Here is a 21,849-nt window from a genome sequence, read left to right as displayed (position 1 = left end):
TTCCCTAAGGAGCCCATTCCCATTCCCATTCCCATTCCCATTCCCAATCCATTCCCTAAGGAGCCCATTCCTCATCCTCATAATTCCCTAAAGGAGCCCATTCCCATCTCCATCATTCCCTAAGGAGCCCATTCCCATCCCCATCATTCCCTAAGGAGCCCATTCCTCATCCTCATAATTCCCTAACGGAGCTCATTCCCATCTCCATCATTCCCTGAGGATCCCATTCCCATCCCCATCCATTCCCCATCCCCACCATTCCCTGAGGATCCCATTCCCATCATCCCTGCTGCACTTCCCATTCTCCCTCCTTTTCCAAGCCAACCTGGATGTTGGGAACTGCACGCTAAGGAAAACCTGGCCCCAAGCTGGAATCCGTCTGGCAGCAATCAATGGCAGCTCATCACTTTTATTAACTGAACTGGCTTCTCTCTTTTCCCTTTTTTTCCCCCCTTCTGTATCTGCATCTCTCTTGAGGCTGCAGCCCCTAAGATATCTGGAATGGAGATAATTTGAAAAACTCCAAAAAGGAAAAACCAATTTGTTCTTTCTAAGAGGAACATACAGGTAATGTATGTTTAAATAACAAAAATATATGTTTAATGCACAGTTTAAGATACAAGGTTAGCTCTTTAAGCGGTGAAAATGTGAATTAATGCCATTTAAAAAATTACTAAAACCATGAAAGCTCTATTAAGGGGAGTTTCCTGGAGTCAAGGAATTTCTGCTGCAATCAGTTTTGGGATCAGAGCCAAGCTGAGCCCACAGGTGCCTGGAGGTTCTCAGGAACAGACAAATGATCTCTGCAAGAGCTCTCTGGGCTCCCAGAGCCACGGCAAGCTCACAAACCTGGCTTTAACTCTTGTTCAAAAAGATCAAAAAGTGCCTTTGCCATTGGACTCTTCAGTTCCACCAAACACTGCTGATTTGTGGAGTTTGCTTGGTCATGGACACAAAAAAAAAACATGGAATAATTCCATATTCTGGGAGGGGTCCCAGGATCTGAGTCCCCATTCAGTGCAGGGGCTGCTGATGTCACCCATGGGGTGACAAAGTGATTTGAATTATCTGATAACAAAAATAATTTCCTTGGTGTTTTATGAGACATTTGTTTCTGAATCGGTTTGGTTTCATAAGCAGTTTTTGGGATCCCATCATTTTTCCTAAATAAATCCAGAATCCCAGAATGTTTTGGATTGGAAGGGGCCTTAAAGCCCCCCCAGTTCCACCTTCCACTGTCCCAGGTCGCTGCAAACCCCTTCCACCCTGGCCTTGGACTTCCAGGGATGGAACATCCCAACAAAAATTCCATAATTCCATTGTAACTCTTGGAAAGGAAATTTTCCAACTTGCTCCATCCCTCAAGATAAAGGAAATATCAAAGCTGAGCATGCAATGCTGGAAAAAGCAGTCTGAGTAGTAAAATGTTTCATTCTATTAAAACTTGTTTTGGTACCACATGATAGAGGAAATTCATGTTTTTGTTGCATTTATTGAGTTTTTAATCTAGCAGTGTTCCTTCAACATAAGTAAATACACTGAAGTATTTAAATGCTTTTGAATTCCAAGGGATTTGACACTCCCAAGTGTAATTTCAGCCTTTTAAAATTTATAAATATTTTATAAAAATACAGAATATATCATGGTTTAATTACTTAGGATGACTTATCTACTCTCTGAGAAGTTTTCTATAATTATTATTCACTTTTACCACAGGAAAATGTTGTTATGTCAAGGAAAATTATCTCTACCTCCACAGTTTTGTTTTATTTTATTTTATTTTATTTCATTTCATTTCATTTCATTTCATTTCATTTTATTATTTTATTTTATTTTATTTTATTTTATTTTATTTTATTTTATTTTATTTTATTTTATTTTATTTTATTTTATTTTCATCTTCTTGTTTTCCTCACCATCCTTCTCAGCCTCACCCTAATGCAAATCAAGGACCTTATTTGTATGCAATACTTTAATTTCAAGCCCTGTAAGATGACACTGTTAAATATTTGCACTGTGTATTTTTACCAGCACATTCTTCATCAGCTGCAGATTTCTGCAGCAGCAAATTTCAGCTGAAGTCAAGGGGCACAGGTTTCTACCTGCCACATAGAATTTCAGTTTTCTTCCTGAATGACCTGCTTAGAATAATTAGCTTTTTTCCTTATGCTGAGCTGACAGCTACCTGGCAAACAGCAGGTGCTCTCAATGTTAATAATGCTGTGCAGCCCAAGGCCCTTTTCCTTAAATTCCTAGCATAAAGAAGATTGCAGCAAAGTCATATTTGTTGAATAAATTGTGAAGATGTTTCAGCTTAACAGAATCAGGGAGGAAATCAAAATACACAAAGCAAGGAAAAGAGAATTAATATTGTATTTTCCCAGAGGCTTTGGTTCACCAAGTGCCTGGTTTGTGGTGCTGAGATCTGTAAATGATTCCTGGTTAATGCTGGGCTGTGAATTAGTGATGGCTGAGCAGAGGGCTTGGTTATAGACAGGAATGTTCTCCATGGCCTGGGGACAGCTCAGCACAGTCTTGGGATGGAGAATACTCAGGAGATTTTTGTTATGGAGATTTTTGGAAGGAATTTTGGATGAGTTAGACACGGGACCTCTGAATTGTTTTTGATTATGTGATTTATTTCTTTATCTTCAACATATGCAAGAAAGGTGAGTTTGGCTCACATCTTCACTGCATGGTTCAGAAGGTCACAAACCCTCTAGTTACAAGAACTTTTAAGGATTTATTGACCAATAAAACAGTGCCAACAAGGATATTTAAGCTTTTGACCCACTCCTTAAATATTTTGACTTATGGACTCGTGCTACGGTGTGAGCTTTCTTAGCTAATTGTGTTATGACACACTAATCCTGCATGTTATGACATACAGCACCTAATTCTAAACTCTTTGTTTACCTTTGTAACTATTTTCACTTTTTCTATACCCTAACTCTGAAACTCTAAACTTTCTTCCACTTTTAGTGAGCTTTGGGACAGGGACAGGAAGGTTCCATTCCAGAGGGAAGCGCATGGAGCACTCCTGATGGCCTCAGTTCTATCACTAAAAAGACTTTTCCCTTGTATTTTTGTAACAATCATCTAATGATTTCCAACCCATATGCCTGTACCAGATGTCTGAACCTTCACAGGCCAGATCATATTTATTCCTTCAGACAAACCACTTCATATTACTTAGCAATAATCCTCAGGATCATTATTATCATTCTCATCACTTCAAACCCAAACACAGCAAATATGATGAATAACACACTTCAATTTCCCCCCTTGATTAATGGGCTGTGTGTGTGCACAAAAACTCTTCAGTCTGCAAGATGTGATTTCCCTGGTGAAGCCACTGCTGGCCAGATCTTTCCTGCACTGTGGAACGATTGGAATTCTGAAATGCAAGCACCCGAAATGAAACTTTCCTGTGCTGCAGATGCTAAAGGTATTAATTGCCATTTCTCTGCATTTTCCTGTGCTGTCCTGTCATTATTAATAACTGTTATTCTTAAAAGACTTGTGAAATACCTGCAAAAGACTTGTGAAATACCTGTAAAACTCAGAACCTTTATTTGCATCACTGGTTTGCACTTCAGCCCCTTAGAACTCCTTCTGCCCCTTTAGCAATCCCAAACCGATGAAACCCTGGAGTTTTGCTATATTCCAGAGCCAAAAAAGAGTTAACGGTGCACGGTGCAGATAAGGCTGTCATTACCCTTTGACAGTAAATACTGCTTTGTGCCAGGCTGGCTGATCTGATAAGGAGCAGAACCTCCCAGCAGCAGGAGGCTGATAATGATCCCAGCAGCTCCGAGCTCCGGCACACAGGCAGTGCCATCCCCTCCTGAAATGCAGCACGGACACGACGTGGCTGTCCATTAAAGCTGAGCTTTGTGCCCTGCTCGATGGATGATGCAGCGCCAGCCTCCCCCGGGGGCTGCAGGACGGGACCAGGCCACAGCTTTCAGCTTTGTTTTTCAGAGCATTCCGACTGCTTGCCATCACCCCAGCCTGCTGGAATCTGTTTGGATCACACTTTGATCAGGGAAAAAAATGGAAATACCACCATGATGGCTTGGTTTAATGGAGATTTAGAAAAATGATCAGTTTCTGAGCTGTAAATCCCATATTTACCTTTACATCAGCGTGTCCATTTCTAATTGGATGTTCTGCAAACCAGAGTCAGTGCACCTGTACACAAACAGGGCTTTTCACTTCATAGAATCACCGCATCCCAGAATTATTTGGGTTGGAAGGGACCTTAAAGCTCATCCCCTTTCACCCCTGTCCTGCAGGGACAATTTCCCCTATCCCAGGTTGCTCCAAGCCCTGTCCAGCCTGGCCTTGGGCATTTCCAGGGCAGCCACAGCTGCTCTGGGCACCCTGGTGTGGGCTCTGCCCACCCTCACAGCCAGGAATTCCTGCCCAATATCCCATTTAAATCTCCCTTGCTTCAGCTTAAAGCCATTCCCCCTGTCCTGGCACTAAATGCCCTTATTTAATTAAAATTTTCAGTTGCATATTTTCCTCTGTGTCTTTTATCAGAAGTCATTGCAGCATTTGTCCATAGCAGTCCCAGACTGCCATGTCTTTTCCATTCCTAGGATTTCTAGGGAGGTTTTGTTTCAAGTCCTGTTGGTATCCTGCTCGTCTATAAGCATTTATTGATTTTTTGAGCCAAACCAACAAGTAAAAACACAGGAGTGGGAAACAGAAATTGCAAAGAGGCAAAATGGAAGATAATGGAGGTTGGAAATGATGCTGGCTTTAACAAACCCTGCTTTACTAAACTCTGGTTTAAAAAGCCCTGTTTTACTAAACTCTGGTTTAACAAGCTGCTGTAACAAACTCTGCTTCCTTGCTTGTTAAAATTGGTTCTATCAAGACAACCCTTGGCAGATCACTACAATTTTTAAAATTAAAAAAATGTGTCTACACCAGTGCATGACTGCACTGTGATCCAAAGTGTCCCTCAAGAATATTTCCTAATTAAACTGCTTGATCAGTTTTATTACCTTAATCAGTGCAGCCAGCCTGCAGGAGGGACTGACACTTCTGTAGGATCCTGCACTGCAAGAGTGGATTTATTTTCAGAGCTCTCTCTCTCTCTCTCATCAGCCTGATTTTTAGGCCAGGTTTACCTGTGTGTGAGGTTCACTAAAACAAGCTTAACTTCAGCCAGGTTTAGGAGACATATTGCAGAAAATTTAAAACCAAAGAATGCTTTTCTTGTTGTGTTTTATGGTGCAAGGGGTGTTGACAGTCATTGGGATTGAACACAACACAGATCAGAGCAGCCCAGCTGTAAATACTATGGAATTCTGATTCTTCAGGAAAAATCTCAGTTAATGTCCCCATTCCCAAGATTATTACAGGAGATTAAGGAAGACAACATAAGTTGTTTTCAAATACATAATTTCCAGTACTTTTGAGGCATCTTATTAATTTATCTCAGAGCATAACTGATCATCTAGATATGCAAATCAAGATTATTTGCCAAAAGCCCTTGACTACAGGAAGTGGTAAAATGTCCTTCAGACCAAAATAATATGAAATAATCTTACCTTCAAACCCCTCTGTTCTTCTTGGATGTTTTTTGCAAACCTTGATTATTTTTAACTTTCCAAAGAGTCACAGTTCCTGTTTCAAACTGTATTTGGCCAATATTTTAACATATCCACTACATGGTGCCTTTTTTTTTTTTTTTTCTGATAAATTTGTAGGTTTTCTCTGCACCAAATCTTAATTATGCAAATTCTGTTATCATTTTGGGAACGCTTAGTCATGGAGCTTCATTGCCGTGTTTTTGGGGATGGTAACTGTGGAGCAGAGAGAGACAGTGGCTCCAGAAGAATTAGTGATGGTCTGACAGTCAAATATAAATTATTCTGGGATATTCTGAACTGCTCCAAATGGTAATATGTTATCAGGCATGGATGCCTACTAGGGTTAACCATAGGTGCAATTGATATTTTTCTGCTCTTCCACCACTGTTGGTTATTTAATGATGAGGACAAACAGAGACTGTTCCAGGCTTTAGCATTGAGCTACAAGGGTTCATTTTGTCCTCTTATGTGACAGCCTGCCAGTTTGCAGGCAAAAACCAAAAAAAAAGGAATATTGTCTATCATTTTCCCCTGGAAAGATGGGACATTAATGAGATTTGAAAGGATAATTTGATGAGAATTTCAGCAATTCAAATCAAGTATGACATTGGAGGGTGAAAGGAAAGCAAAGAGCACTGGGGTGAGTCCTGGCAGAGCACAGAACTGGAGAGCTTTGGTTCTCCTGGAATTCCTGCCTGCATGTCCTGACAGGGAACCTGGAGAACTTTCAAACCCGTAATGGGATATTCAAACCCCTTTGATAAAATGGCAAAGGTTATGTGGAATTAACTCATTCCAAAAGCCAGGATTCCTCATCTACCAGCATCCTTTATTCCTAAAAGTTGATCATAAAAGAAAAAGGAAATATAGAAAATATTTTAAGAAGAAACTCTGCTGGTTTGATACCAGAGGAGACCTTCTTAATGGAGAAACTACAGATCTACCTTCAGATAAATAAAATGTGGCAAGGGGGGGACACACAAAGAAAATGGGGAATAGAAAACTCCTTTCCACGTGCTGAGTGATATTGATGGCTCTTGGAATGATTCACAGATTGAATTAAAACACTTTCATTGCAGGATCATTTGAGCAATTTGGTTTCTAATTAAAGTATTGCCTCATTGCTGCCACAAAAGGCATTGATAATTAGGTCTGAGAATTTTCGGATAAACAAGAAATAGTTAATATGATGTCCCAATGTATATTTCTGTCTTTAGGTGATGGCTTCCTTAGCACATTTCCCAAAGTTTTTAAGTCCACTTATGAAAGATTTGAGAAGGCTCTTCCTCCATTTCCCCAGTAATTTTTTAGCTTATCCTTTAAGTTTATCTTTCTTTTTCTATCCTATGTGGAAATTTCCTGGCTATCATTCTAATTTATCTTTTTTGTTACTCAGACAATTATTTGTTACATTATTGATGGATTATTCACTAGCTCTTTTCCTTCTCCAGGGTTTATTTCTGCAAGAACAGCATTGCTGAGCTGCTGCCCTAAGTGGATCCATTTCTTTCTATGTGACATTCAAGTAATGAAGATTCTAAACTCTGTTGGTTCTGAACTTCTCTTACATTACTCTACCTGTTCCCTCCAACCACAGATACAAATGCAAATTTCAAGGGTTCTTTTTTTTGGTTTGAGTGTCTTTTTCCTCTGTAAACTACAAAGTTGGGGGTTTTTAATAACTAAGGAAATTTCTCAGTGTGGCTTGGCAATGAACAATTGAAATCTCTTGACAACGGGCAATTAAAGTCTCCCTCAGTGCTCAGGAATTGAGGGCATTTTCATGATGGTGCTGAGTGATCAGTGACAGATAGAGGCCTCTCCTGGATTTGGGAATGTGCAGCACATTCCAGTGTGGTGCAAACTCTTGGAATCCCAGACTGGTTTGGGTGGGAAGGGACCTCAAAGCCCATCCAGAGCCACCCCTGCCATGGCAGGGACACCTTGCCTGTCCCAAACTGCTCCAAGCCCTGCCCAGCCTGGCCTGGGACATTCCAGGGATGCTTCACCCAAAACTTCTCTGGGCAGACCGGGCAGGATTTCATTATTGGATACCACTGGGCAGGATTTCATTATTGGATACCACTGGGCAGGATTTCATTATTGGATATCACTGCTGGGCCTCCCTCACATCTCCCAAAGAACCAGCATTTCATGGGCTGAAAGAGACCCGAGGAACATCCAGGCTATTCGCAGGAGATTTTAATGAAGGATCAGTGAAACAGCAACATTTCCCTTCTTTCAGAGCTCCCAGGAGCTGGGCTTGGCTTCTGGAGCCTGGTGGGTTTCAGCTCCCCTGGGATTTTGGATGCACTTCACTTCCAGATCACTGCAGTCCTCAAAGCTTAACAATTCTGATGTTAAATGACCAAATTCCTTCACAATCTAATGCTTCTTGTCCATGTCATTAAGAAAAAGGCAAGAAAAATGGAGAGAAATCTGAATCAACAGGAGAGAGGCCAAAAGGGAATGGGGGAAGCTGGTGGGGAGAGAGAGAAGTAAAAATGCTTTAATTCAGGTGCTCATTGGCACGTCTGGGCTGGCACCCCTGTCTGCCTGCTCTCAGAGGGTTTTCCATGTAAAAGAAGCAGGTGTGCCAAATGGATCTTTTCTGGAGCCGTAGCAGTTCCAGCACACTTATAAAAACCACAATTTCTGCCTTAAGAACTCCTGGAATCCCCACACTTTTTCTAGGCTCTGTTTGGTGCTTAGAATGAAAAAGATGGACATATTTGTAGGGAATAAAGCTGAATGTATTTTGTAAAATTACTGCCTGCTACGTTTTTATTTCAAACATGCCACCTACGTTGGAACTAAAAATGCTCCACAGTCTTTTTATAATTCGTCTTTGCTGGAAAACAGTTGGTGGAGAATTTGAGTAGGAAAACCCAAACATTGCCTTGGCCTTGAATCCTCCTGAGCTCTTCTTTGCAGAGGGTCAGTGAGGATATGTTTTAGGAGCCGTTTGAGGGTCAGTTAATCAGAAATAATTTCATTTTGATTCATCACTAGAGCCCTTCACAAATTCAACCCCATAATTTTTACCTCTCTCTGAATCCTCTGAGAGTAACTCCTGAACCTTCCTCTTCCAGCTCCTGCCCTCACTGCAATGGCCTCAGGGGAGAGAAAGTCATGTTTACTGAAAAACCAAAACTGCAAAAGCAGCAATTGAAATTAGTAATGCAAAGCAGCATTTAGAAAATATCTACAAAATCACTCTGGGTGGAGAGGATGAATGCAGATTATTGCTCAGCAATATTTGATACTACTGTGGTTAATTCAGTCAAATGGCTCATTTAATATCAAGAGAGTCACTAATTTCAACAGCAGAGCCACAACCTCCATTTCTGTCAGCGTGGCAAAACAGCAGCTCTGAAAGAATGGCACTAAAAGGATAAACTCTGCCTTTTTTAGCTTTGAAATCTTTATAGGTGCTAAAACAATTTTGCAAAAGGACAAATCTCAGTTTACTTTTAAATTTCCTTTTTTTTTCCTTCGTTGCAAACAGAAGCACAAGGCATTGAACCCCTCAGAATGAGCCCCAAGGAGGTTCCTCAGGCAGGAATATTCCTTTAGCCAAGCACAGGGAGCATTTGGAAGCATTCCTTGAGGACAGGCCCAGGGAACAAGGAGCTGCCTTCCATAGGGTCTGAGACAGGATGGAAGCAGAGATTTGCTCCCCCCATCCAGGCAGGGTTTGCCATGCACTGAAATTATATTAATAATATATTTTTCTGCACAATTCAATGTTTCTCAAACTGCTTTCCAACCCAGGCAGCCAGGAATCCTGTAGCACTGAGATGTTCTGCCCTTTTTCTAGGAAATCTACATTTTACAAACTGGTGGCAGTGTCACACACAGAGTTCTCAGTGTTATGGCACATGGGCTGATGTCAACCCTGCCAAAGGAAGGAAAAATTTAGAAATTGGAAAGAGTGGGGCAAGAAAGTCTGGGAAGGAACCACGAAAGCATCTCATTGCTGAGCAGGATCCAGTGTCTTTGCAGCTTCCTGACATCTCATTTAATGCGGTCTGAAAGTGTCTTCCACAGCAGCCAATTTATCCTGAATTTTGCTCCAATAAGGTGAAGCACTGTGAGGTAATGGAGAGCTGGAGAAGGCTGAGCTCTCCTGAACTTGCATTTCCACTCTGCCCTCCCTGGGATGGTCAGGACTGGGAAGGAGTTTGGATTTTGCATAATTTTAACACATGGTAAAGGTTACAGGGCCCAGCAAGGCGTGACACATTGTCTGACTGCTGGTATTAAGCTGCAAGACAATAAAGTAAATTTCTTTACATAATGACCTGAAAGATTAGTTACGCTTGATAAATGTGACTTGAGAGACTTTCCTGGAGCTCAGACTTTGCTCTGGGAGCAGAATTACATTTCTTAAAAATGTCTGAACATATCTGCTTTATAGATAGGGAAATTTCAGAATACAGTCCTAAATAACCTGATCATAAATACAGACCATTAAATTGCTAAATGCTGCTGAAATCTTTTATGGAGATAGAGCTAATCCAGTTGGTTCTTGGAAGATATATAGACCAGTTTCTAATTGGTCCTCCAAGTGGAGTTAGTGAAAATGAGGTAATAGTGATAGGGATGCAGGAATACATCAGCCAAAACAATTTCCATAGAGAATTAGAGATAGACTTGATTCAGGAAGGTCTTTGTACAACATTAGCTGTGGGCCAGCTGGCAATGACCCCAAGCATGGCTGCAGTCACTGGCAGGACACAAACTGGAGCCATGGGCTCAGCAAAGGGTTTTGTTGTCCCTGCAGGCTGCCAGGGGTGCACAAACTGAATTAAACAAACTGAATTAAAGCTGAGTCAAAGCCTTGAGGGCACTGGCTCTGGGTAATCCTGCTCTGTTTCATACCTTAACCTCTGGGGCAGGGAGGAATGGGAATTTTGGGAATGTTGGTGGAAGTGGAGCAGGTCCGGGTTCGCTTCTGGGGCTGCAGCTCTGAGGATCACCAGCTCTGCTGCTCTCCTTTTGAAACACAGCAGGAAAAACTTCCAGGATTTAGAAATTTGGGCATCATCCTCCATGGTTATTCTGGGAAATGCAAACTGTGAAATATCCAGGAGGAAGGCAGAGCTGTAATCTCCTGGGGACTTTTCACATTTCAAAGATGAGGGTGATGATTCCCATGCAAGAACCATCCCAAGGTCTTGTCTGAGCTGGTGGAAGACTTGAGAACACATTAGGTCACTCTGCTGGGGACAGACTGGGCACAGGAACACTTCCAGAGGGACACTGGAGCTCTTCTCAGTTGTATCCAAATCTCCTACAAGGGTAATGGCCCAACCTGCCTGGAGAGCTCATTCCAACACTTAACTGTGCTGAATATTGGGAATTTGTGCCTTGGAATCCGACCTCTAGCGCTCACACTGCAAAGCTGTCAGCTCTGAGGTGAGCTCTGCTGACCCTTTAAAAGCAAACAGTTTACAGCACTCAGGAGTTGTTCGCAAAATTCATTACTGAGAAGCATTAGAGTCCCAAACTTGTGAGAGAAATCGGGGAGGGATTGCAGCCAATTGTGATTCAGTGACTCAGAGACAACTGGAAATGTGGTGCCAGTGGAACACAGGAATCCAAGGGGGAGCCACAAGAGCAAATTGTTTGTTTCAGTTGGACAAGTGGTGAGAGCAGAGGAAAACAGAGAAACCTTTACTTTAGAACAGCTTGGAAATTGAACTCTAATTCTGCATTTGTGGCTCAGGTCTCTCCCAAACCTATTTGTCTTCAGAAAGAGCTGAAAAGACACTATAAATCCTACATTTTTCTAAATAAGGGATGACCTGCGTTATCTACTCCAATTTCAGACTGCATCTGGTGGGATTGTGCCCCTGTATGATGGGATGCTCAGGGCAGGAGGGGGATCAGGGATGCCAAGCATCCCCCAGCTCAGCACCCACAGGGTGAGACAGGACCACAGTGGATCCCAATGTGCCCAATGCTATAAATCCTACATTTTTCTAAATAAGGGATGGCCTGGGTTATCTGCTCCAGCTCCAAATTGCCCCTGGTGGGATTGTGCCCCTGCATCATGGGATGCTGAGGGCAGGAGGGGGATCAGGGATGCCAAGCATCTCACCACAGGGTGAGACAGGACCACAGTGGATCCCGATGTGCTTCCAGCACGTTCTGAGATGTGATAAAATACGCTGTCCTGCAGAGAGAGGAGGCTCCCTGGCTGCTCCAGCACAGGTACTGATCCAATGGGCAGCAGAGGGAGAGGAGAGGGGTTTGCCGAGCCCGGAATGTGCCGGGAATGTTAACGAGTCCTCTCACGTCACCATCCTCCCCTCCCTCCCTCCCTGCCTTCCCTTTCATGAGCCAGCCTGAAATCAGGGAATTACATGCTAAGGAAAACCCTTCAGCTAAACATATAATTATTCTGCACAGGATCAGTGCAGCATAGTTAATCAGTTTACCAACTGAATTAATTTTTTTTTTTTTTAATGTCTGCATCTCCTGTTGAGGGTGCAGAAATTCTGGATTTAAAGGGGAAAAAATGGCTCGCAGTTGTGAAATGAGTGTCTACAGCAGACCATTTATTAGGAGAGAAACCTCCACTGCAGGCTGTTTTGGCAGACAAACCTGTCAGCCCCCAGGACTTTGAATCACAGCCTCTGTGTGGAGTTATTACAGGTACTTAAGGAATAGCTGGTTTCCCATTTTAATTTTCAGCTGTTCAATAGCACTGCATTCTCTGAAAGTTAGAGCAGCATTTCATTGCATTGTGTTTAATTTCATTTCCTCGGACTGCTCTGAAAAGTGAGTGTTTATTTGGACAGAGGTGTCACTTCCCTGTAAATGAGTTCACATTTTAAATGACCTACTTGTAAACTGCTCCCCTCAGGAAGTACAACATCTCCAATGCTCTGGCTTGTAAAAGCACAGAGAATTCCCCTCAGATTTTGCCTCCAATGGAAACACAAACTCTCATTCTTTTGTTAATTCAGTAAGACATCCTAGCTCCCCTCTGCACCCCAAACCCCAGACTCTGTTCAGGACTCTCAGTGCAGGTTAAAATGGATGGGTTTGGGTTTGGAGTGTTCATTGATGACCTGCAAAGTGTTCCTGAGTTTCACAGGGAGCTCTTGCACCAAAAAGCCACAAAAATCCCCAGGTAAAGCATTCCAGATGCACATCTTGGAGGGCAGCTTGCCATTTACTCCCATTTAATATGTTAAACCTGATCCAGGGAAAAGTGACCAGTTGGAAACATTCTGAGCCTGAAGGCACTGGGGAGCTTTATGGGCAATGTTTGTTTTCCAATGGGGAAATCTGAGCAAGGCAAAGGTTTTTCCTAAAAAACCCCTTTCTTTTGGGTCCATAGAAAACATCTCCAGGAAAACAGGTAAGTTATGTAAGAAATGGCTGTAACCAGGGAAAACACCTGAAAACCATTTGGAGATGTTTAAAATGTTGGAAAATTTGGGGGAAAAAATGGATACTGACTAAAAAATGTTGCTAAAAAAACCTCCCCAATTAATGTTGTCAGCTCCTTTGAAACCTTCCCTTTCAACCACAGTGCTGCATCTGCTAAACTCAACAAAATATGTTTGTATAGAGGCAAAAGTACGCAGAGTTTTAACTTCTAGAACCCCTGAGAGCCTCAGCAATGAATTTCCCCAGACTTGCATGGCCTTTTCAGGTTGTCCACACCATCAGATGCAGCTCCCTAATTGAATTCCAGTTGAGTGCGCTCCCGAGAAAGGAGCTGGGGATAAATACAAGATGCCAACTTGTCATTACAATGTTCCTTAAAGCCTACCCATTTTTACTTTTTTGGCAAGTAACATTTCCTAAAGGAAAAGAACAGAAGGGTGTCTCCTCTTGGGGGGGCTCAGGCTGCAGCTGCTGCTCTCATGGGATGCTGTAACCAGGACATGTTCTGGGACCTGGGTCTCAAACCATTAACATCATTTTCGTGGCTCCCTTCCATCTTCTCTACAGTTATTTGATGCTTCTGGTACTCACTGCTAGTTAGCTTCAAAACATGGGCTTTGCTAGCAGATTTTAGGAATAAGTTCTAATGGCTTCAAGGGATGTGATAAATGCAAGTTTTAAAAGCACGTTGCCAAAATTTCCCTGTGAAATGTCATTTACAATCTCCACAAATAAAACTAATTGTCTACATATTTTTAAGCCCCCCAAAGGTATATTACAGAGGCAATATTTGTTCCATTGTTTATTAACATGTTGCTCTCTACAGTCAAGATAATGCTCATTCCTAAAGTGGTAATTTTTTGAAAGTGTCTTTAATTTATCTCTTGATGCTGTGAAAGAAGTGACCTTTCAGAATAGAAGAGCTACATAAAATCTACCTTATCACTGCCAATCACTGCCTGTGCAGACCTTCAGCCTCCCTGCACATGGATTCAGCACAGTGACTGTAACAAACAGAGCTGAGCTGCACAACACATGGAAATTACAGGCACACAGTGGCCACAGTTGGGCAATTTTTGCAAAGTAAGGTAGTTACAAGTAGTTTTAAACTGACTCTGCTCTGCTTTGTGTGGGTTAGGTCTTTCCTTTGGCTGCAGCTGAACAATGCATCTGCAAAGGGACAAAAAGGAGGCTTGTAAAATTAACGTGGGGGGAAATGGACAAATGTGCAACTTTCCTGTTTGTGGACGTGCAGCTCATGCTACCGAGGAAAATACCAACGTTGTGAATACTTCAATGTTCACTGCATTGTATTTACCAATGCTTGAACGCAGAGCACTGACAGCGCTGCCTACTCCAGATATCCCTGTGGATGGTGCACTGTGCAGGCTGGTATGGAAATCCAGCTGTCAGGCAACTCCAGGCATGTAAAAACCTGCTGCTGGTGTGACCTTCGTCCACTGCACACCATGGGTTACTGCTCCCCAATATGTCATTATTGTGCATCAGGAAGAATGAAAAAGTAGCAGGAAGTAATTTTAAATTTAGCAACAAGTATTCTACATGCTTTGACACTTAATTTACATTATAATTCAAGTAAGGAGTTAAATTAGCAGAGTGATCTGTCCACTTTTTAACTCTTTTATGTCCTGGGAATGAAGGTGTGGGTCAGTAAACTCCTCTGCAAACACATTACGATTTGCTATCACCTAATGACATTGAAGCTGTGGAATCAATTCTATATCTAAAGGCTTAGGATCCATCCCAATGACCTGCTTAAACCCTCCCAATTACCCCGAGTTCCCAAACACCTGGGAAACAAAGTACATCCATTCCCCCAGACACCGTTTGCTTCACAAGGCTCTGTGCTTGTAGAGGAATAATTAGCTGGTAATGGCAACGTGTCTGATGAGCACCAAAACAGCCCAATATCAGCGAAGTGTGGAGATGCAGCTCGGCAAAATGAGATCAGACCCATTCCCTTATTAATGAGAATACTTTGGAAGCTTTGAGGGCATTCGAGTGGGCATCCAGTTCAACCCTCCCATAGAGTTCGGTCATCACATTACAGGAATCATTTCCGTGAGTAACCTACACCCCAAATTTGCACCTCTTCTCCTTATATAACAGAGATCCCCCGTGGCAGGAATTATTTGTCTCAAAGACGGGCAGCTCATCAGAAGCACTGTACAACAACACTAATGCATCCCACTGTGGGAATACAGTGGGGGGGAATTCTCCGCAGAAATTTAAACCACTTATCATCAGAACGATCCCTCGCCCTGCCATCCATCCCGCTCTGTTTGCAGCACAGCCCAGCATTGTCAGGCAAAACATGTCACGGCTGACGGCTGTGTTGCGAAGCTGCGAACGAGCAGGGAAATCATCATTCCTGTCAAGTTATCCCGGCGAGTTTCCCCGCTCAGCCCTGCGCCTTCCCTGCCGCGGGCGCGGAGCCTCGCACACCGGCTGGGCAGCCTGCACAGGGCATGGAGGAGCCTGCACAGGGCAGGACACGTCCCCGGAGGAGCCCGGACAGGGCAGGACACGTCCCTGGAGGAGCCCGGACAGGGCAGGACACGTCCCTGGAGGAGCAGGATGCCTCAGTCCAGCCCCCGGCTCCTGGTGCTCCTTGTGGTACCCAAAACTACAGAGCAGCGCTGCACAGCCACTGCATCACATCACCTGATGTGAGCAAACCAGAGCTAAGCAGGGCAAATTTAAAGCAGCCAAACATGCCGGCGTTACCCTGTGCGAGGCATAATGGAGCCGTGAGACACAAACACTTCGCGTCTGCATTGTCCAGCAAATGCAGCTGATCCCTGCTCCGCTGCCGGCAGCAATTCCCAGGGCACGGCGCAGCTCCAGCAGCCTCTCCTCAGCCCTGTCTCCAACAACTACTGGGCAAAAGCAGCGCAGGGATGCTCGGAACTGAATAAACTCTTCCCAAAACAAAGAATGCGAGAGCACGGATGCAAATTGCCAGGATCCCAAGCACAGACAATACACGGCAATAAACGATCCTACCTTTCATCCAATCCACTACTTGCTTGGGCGTCCACTTGCTAATAGGTTCCATAACGAGAGCCATCATCAGATCACTTTATCATTCACACCAAAATCGGGGGAAAAAGGAGAGAAAAATCGTATCAGAGCATGGCTGGGCTACGAGAGCGGTCGGGTTTTACAGTGCAGTTCAAAGAGAAGATGATGCTTTGTCCCTCCAGGTTCCTCCTGCACTGATTCAGTAATGTATAAAATTACACTGCTTGATCAGCTCTGGCACCTCCCCCACTGCACACAGCCTGCAACACCCGGAGCACCGAGCCAGGAAATGGTGCAGTACAGACTTACTTACCACAGCCCGAGCCCGCCGAGCCCGGCACGGATCGGGCGCGGATCGCGCACGGAGCCAGCGATGCTCGCCCCGCTCCGGTCCAGCCGGCCCCGGGATCCTCATCGGGGAAAATGGCACTGCTGGGACTTGACGGCGGATTGCCTCGGCTTCGTTGTGAATATGCTGACTGTCACTCGGCTTAAAGTGAGGAGAGAAACGTCAGGATATCGCCTGGCATCTGGCAAAATGCTGAGCAGCTCCATCTTTACAATGCGAAATGTTGCTGGAGTCTTGTACTGTGTAATCATGTAATTCAGAATGTCAAACACAGTATGAAAAGTCTTACCCAAGAAAAAAACTGCTGGGAGAAAACTCTTTTCTTTTTTTTTTTTTTTTTTTTTTTCTGGCCACATTCAGAGCCAGGATATTTCCTCCTATGAGCTGCTCATTTTGTAGGGGAAGAATGACAGCATTGAGGGGGCAATTCGTACTACTACAGCACTTTAGGATAGACAAGTACAGCAAGTATTTTGACTCCCAGTACTGGGATCATTAGTCAACGTCTCCCTTTTGTTATGAAGGAAAAAAAATGTTTTAATTATTCCTAATTCCTAAGTTTACTACCTTTCTGACAGATGAAGGTGAAACATTTCAATGAGACATGCCAAACAGCACTTTTTGGACCCATTTGTGACTCTGTACCTCATGCAGCACAAATTCTGCAGCCTGTGGCTGAGAAGGTGCTGCAGGCTCCAGCCTTTTGCCTGGGATCTGCAGCTCCACTATTTTATATTAAGGGGAGAAACTCAAAGACCAGAATAAAAGCAGAACAAAACAGTTCCACCTTTCCCTTCAGTGATCTTTCCTCTGTGCCTTTTCCTCCTGCACTGCTCCAAGCTTTCCAGCACATCAGGGCAAGAGGATGGTGATATTCTGCTCCCCTGGGGCTGGCCTGAAGTCCCCAGGCTGAGATCTGTCCTCTCTCTCTCTCATATAGAGGAACACGAAATATCAATGGAATCTTTATCACAGAGCCCCAGGGTTTGGGTTGGAAGGGACCTTAAAGCCCACCCCATTTCACCCCTGCCATGGCCAGGGACACTTTCCACTTGCTCCAAGCCCCATCCAGCCTGGCCTTGGGCACTTCCAGGGATCCAGGGGCAGCCACAGCTTCTCTGGGCAGCCTCAGAGCCTGCCCGCCCTCACAGGGAGGAATGCCTCCCTAAAATCCAATATTAACCTACTCCCTGGCAGTTTATTCTCCACCCTTTCAAGGCTCTTTTTGATATAGTTAAGGATGCAGACAGGCATCCTTCCCCCCACTAAAGCGTCTCCAAAGAGATGTGCCATTCTCAGCTCAGTGATGCACTCCATCCTTTTTTATTTTTCTTTAGCTTTGGGAAATAGTGTGATTAGTATTCTATGATGTATTTGGAGTGCTCAGAGCACAGATCTTCTTTACAAAAGGATTCACATCAATTCTCCTTCAAGAAGGCTGAACAGCATGTCAGCTCCCTCTCTGAGTTTTGGGAGACCACTTTCAGCAGCTTCAGTTCTGTCTACATAGCTGTTTACAATGGACATCATAATGACAAAGATCTCAAAGGCACAATACTTCTCTTTTTAGGCAATAGTGGGCTAGAATTGAGAATAAATATTTCTATTAGCTATTGGAAACTGTGCAAGTGGTTTGGAGGCCATTATTTCTTCAAATTCTTAATTTTTTAAAGTTCAATACCAGCATGGAAGAATTTGAGATAAGCTATGTTGTGTACAAACTTGGTATTTTGACATTTTTGACATTTGAACAACAACAAAAATCTTCATTCATGATTGTTTGGACTATTTCCCTAATTCCTGTCATTTGACAGACATTCTGTCAATGCCCCTTTGTCTCACATTTCCTACCCAGGCTTGACTGGGCACTTTTTAAAATATATTTGGACATATTTTTGAAAGAGGATGAAGCCTGAATTCAAAGCTCATCAATGTCAATGGGAATAATTCCACTCACTTAAATTGTCCTTGGATGACAAAGGAGGCCTCCAACTATTATTTTGGAATCAGGACTTCCATTTTCACAATGAGAACCTTCTAAATCCTTCATGTCCTGCTACTGAGGCTCCTCCCCCCAAAGAAGGTTTGCATTTTCATTTATTCCCAGGGTTATTCATGGTGCTGGCTGAGACAGGAGCTATAATTTGGCTGAAAGACCCTGGCTGTTAGATTAAACTCCTGTGATTTTCCTTATCATCACCAGCCACAGTTTGCCTGTATGCTGGGATTTTACAACCTTCAGGACAACCATCTACTTTTTTGTTCTACTTCTTGGAATGAAATATTCAAAGCTGTTAAAAAAGCTCAGTTTCTCTCTTTCCTGATGATTTATTCAGGTTCATTCTCTGTTGCAAAGATCGGCGCACATGGCCCTGGTTTGTCACGCATCATTCCAACCCCAGGGAAATGTTCCTTCATCCATTCCCAGAGGTGTGTTCAGTGTGATGGTTCTACCTGGGGATTTCCTCTGCTTCTTCTTTTGTTGTTTCCAGAAAGATTTACTCCTCACACCCATGGGAATGTCACAGGAACATGGCAAGATCAGGAGAGGGGCCTGTGGCAGGCCATGGCACTCAGTGATGGATCCAGCTGAGCACCAGAAAGGCCAAATGGAGCCCAGACTATTTCTGGAGCCACGGTTCAAGTCAGCTCAGAGCACTTTTTGACACAGGCAGGTTGTCTTGATCCAGGCAGGTTGTCACTCTGCTGTCTGAGGTGATGACTCTGGAATGAGAAATCATGGAATTCACCCCTGCACTGAGCTGCCACCTCACCCTGACAGGTTCCATCACCATTCCTGTCAGCCATGGGTCACTGCAGTGGGATCAAGTGGCCCAAGTCACTAAACAAGGAAATTAAAAAAAAAAAAAAAAAGCAAAACTGTGCAATCCATAAAGCTGTGCCATGTGTTTTTCTGCCTGTTTATTGCAGGGCTTCTGCCTAGATCTATCCCCCACCCTACCTAGCACTGCTTCCTAATGCCAACATAAAAGCAACAATGCATTCCCATGACTGTGTTTTTCTTCCAGGCTGAATGTAGCAAATCAAGAGAAAAAAGATCAAGGAACATCTTTCTCACTATTATTCTATCTAGGTCATGTAAATGAGAAATACTTTCTGACTGAAGTCTGCATAAGCATTGGAGCAAAGGGAGGCATTTGAAAGGGAGAAAGGAAGCAGAGCTTTCACCATGAGGCAGCGTTGTTGTCAAAGGCCTATATAAAATAATCTGGTAATTCCAGCCCATAATCATCGCTGCTGCTTTTGACAGCAAAGGCCTAAGGCTGAACCGACTGGTGGAAAGGTTTGGAGTCCCTCCTCCTTGCCTGCAATAATGCTGAGAGTGCTGTAGCTTTTCAGCACTGCCTGGTATCTCTGGGATTGCTAATTAAACCATCAGTCTCTGTATTTTCATGGTCACTGTGGGAGGCAGTTAAATGTTCTTGTGTATTTCATGGCCAGTGATAACTTTCCAATTAAGGATTATGTTCAAATCTGGTACCACAGCCACTCTAACACTTAGAACAATCATGTATTTCTCGCAGTTTTCATTTGGTAACAATTATTCTCATCTTCTTTGATGAAGAAATAACTTGCATGTTGTGAAATAAGTCCTTTAGGAGAGGGTTAGTTTAATAAAGCATTGACATGGCATTTGATGTCCATTATGGAAAAACAAGAACATGCAGTTCCAGATTAAATAAGTCATGAATGCCTTGGAAAAGTGGTATGTAATGTTATAACTTAGGACATCTATAATTTATATTATTAATGGAAAAGTAAGCAAAATCTCCAAGGAAATGACTGTTGAACTCTTGGTTATCGCTAAAGCTTTCTATCATGTAACATTCACATATTATACAGCTGTTTTTATGGAAAAGAACATATTCTTAAAAACCAGAATGGAGCTAAACTGTTTGTTTTGGTCAGTTCTGTTCCAGGCCAGGTTCTGCCTGATGTTGCCTCCAACCCTTGAGACACTTGTTGAGAGATGGCAAGGAAAGTGCCTCTGGTGAAGTTGCATGAGAGCAATAAATGTGCTGGGAGGAACAAAACCCAGCTTAGGTTTGGGATAGGGATTGACAGATTCTCCTATTTAGGGCTAAACCTCGGCCTTACTTAACCCTGGCTTTCAAACTGAGGGGCTGGGCTCTGTTCTCACAGGACAGCCCAGATCAGCAGAACTGGGGGAGGCTCCTGTGCTCTGGGAATAATTCCACTCATTCAAATTGTCCTTGGATGACAGAAGAGGCCTCCAACTATTATTTTGGAATCAGGACTTCCATTTTCACAATTAGAACGTTCCCACTAGGGGTGGAGGCTGTGAGGAAAGGGTTTGGATCATTCCCAGCTCCCAGAGAGGGTCAGTGGATAGGTTCCCCATGGTCCATCAGTGTTTATTTCAGATCACAGGACATCCAGAGCTGGAAGGGACAAGGATCAAGCCCAACCCTTCAGCGAACATCCAGGGATGGAATCCACACCATGGCGCTCTCAGCACCAGCAGAGCCAATCTCTTGGGTGGGTTTAGGGTGCATTGCTGTGCCCAGAGCAGCTGTGGCTGCCCATGGACCCCTGGCAGTGCCCCAGGCCAGGCTGGCGAGGGCTTGGAGCAATTTGGGACAGCGCAAGGTGTCCCTGCCATGGCAGGGGCGGCTCTGGATGGGCTTTGAGCTCCTTTCAGACCCAAACCAGCCCAGGATGCCGTGATTCCCCAGCACCCCCAGCCGAGGCTCCTCTGCCGAGGTTCCCGTGCCAGGGAGGCACCAGCCTGGCCTGGGGGGACTCTGGGGGCTGCGGTCCCTGCTGCCCGTGCCCGAGCCCCGGCATGGGCAGGATGCTGTTCCACATTCTGGAGTGCCATCTGCTGGCTCCGCACCCGCCGGCAGCTCCGGCAGCTCCCTCTTAATAAACACCACTTAATTAATTAATTAATTAATTGCATTTCATTTTCACTGATGTTTTATCAACATAAAGGTTTTTTTCTGCAGGAACTCACTGTAGTCTCTGCTTTTCCATCACAGGTATTAATATCCCAGTTTTTACATGGAGCCTCATTAGAAATTTATATATTTTCACGCTCCATTAGATGATAAAACTGCTTTATTAATGTGTGTTAGTCATAATTTATGATACTTTAAATTAATTGAGTATTAAAACACCCTTAAAAATTGTCTGGAATCAGGGCTAACATCATAAAAATGCAAGAAATACTTGGTTTCTCATGAATGTAAGCAAATAATTTCATTATCACTTGCTAAAAAATGTGTCTTGACATGGCTGAGATGGTTTTGTGCACTGCTTTTTTCTCGGTGTATTTTAGTGTTCACAAAAGCTCCTCCTCTGACCTCTTGGAACTGAAATCCTCTATTTAGCCACAGAACATGAACATCATGAGCAGAGGCACTGCAAACTTCCTCCTGTCTTGCATCACTTTCA

General features: G+C 43.6%; 1 protein-coding gene across 2 annotated transcripts in view; it reads right to left on the bottom strand.

Moving 5' to 3' along the window:
• The window catches only part of LOC134425830 (connector enhancer of kinase suppressor of ras 2-like), a 173,415-nt gene extending 157,115 nt beyond the window's left edge, over positions 1–16,300 (bottom strand). For both annotated transcript variants that reach the window (XM_063170815.1, XM_063170817.1), the window contains exon 1: positions 16,044–16,300. In XM_063170815.1, coding sequence (XP_063026885.1) covers positions 16,044–16,110 — 67 coding nt within the window. In that variant the 5' untranslated portion in view covers positions 16,111–16,300. The remainder of the gene's footprint in view (positions 1–16,043) is intronic.
• Positions 16,301–21,849: the final 5,549 nt, after the last annotated feature.

The sequence above is a fragment of the Melospiza melodia genome, chromosome 16, assembly GCF_035770615.1.
Source record: "Melospiza melodia melodia isolate bMelMel2 chromosome 16, bMelMel2.pri, whole genome shotgun sequence".
Taxonomy (NCBI): Eukaryota; Metazoa; Chordata; class Aves; order Passeriformes; family Passerellidae; genus Melospiza; species Melospiza melodia.
The sequence above is the reverse complement of the archived record's forward strand: the minus strand, read 5'-3'. Positions and strand labels throughout refer to the sequence as shown.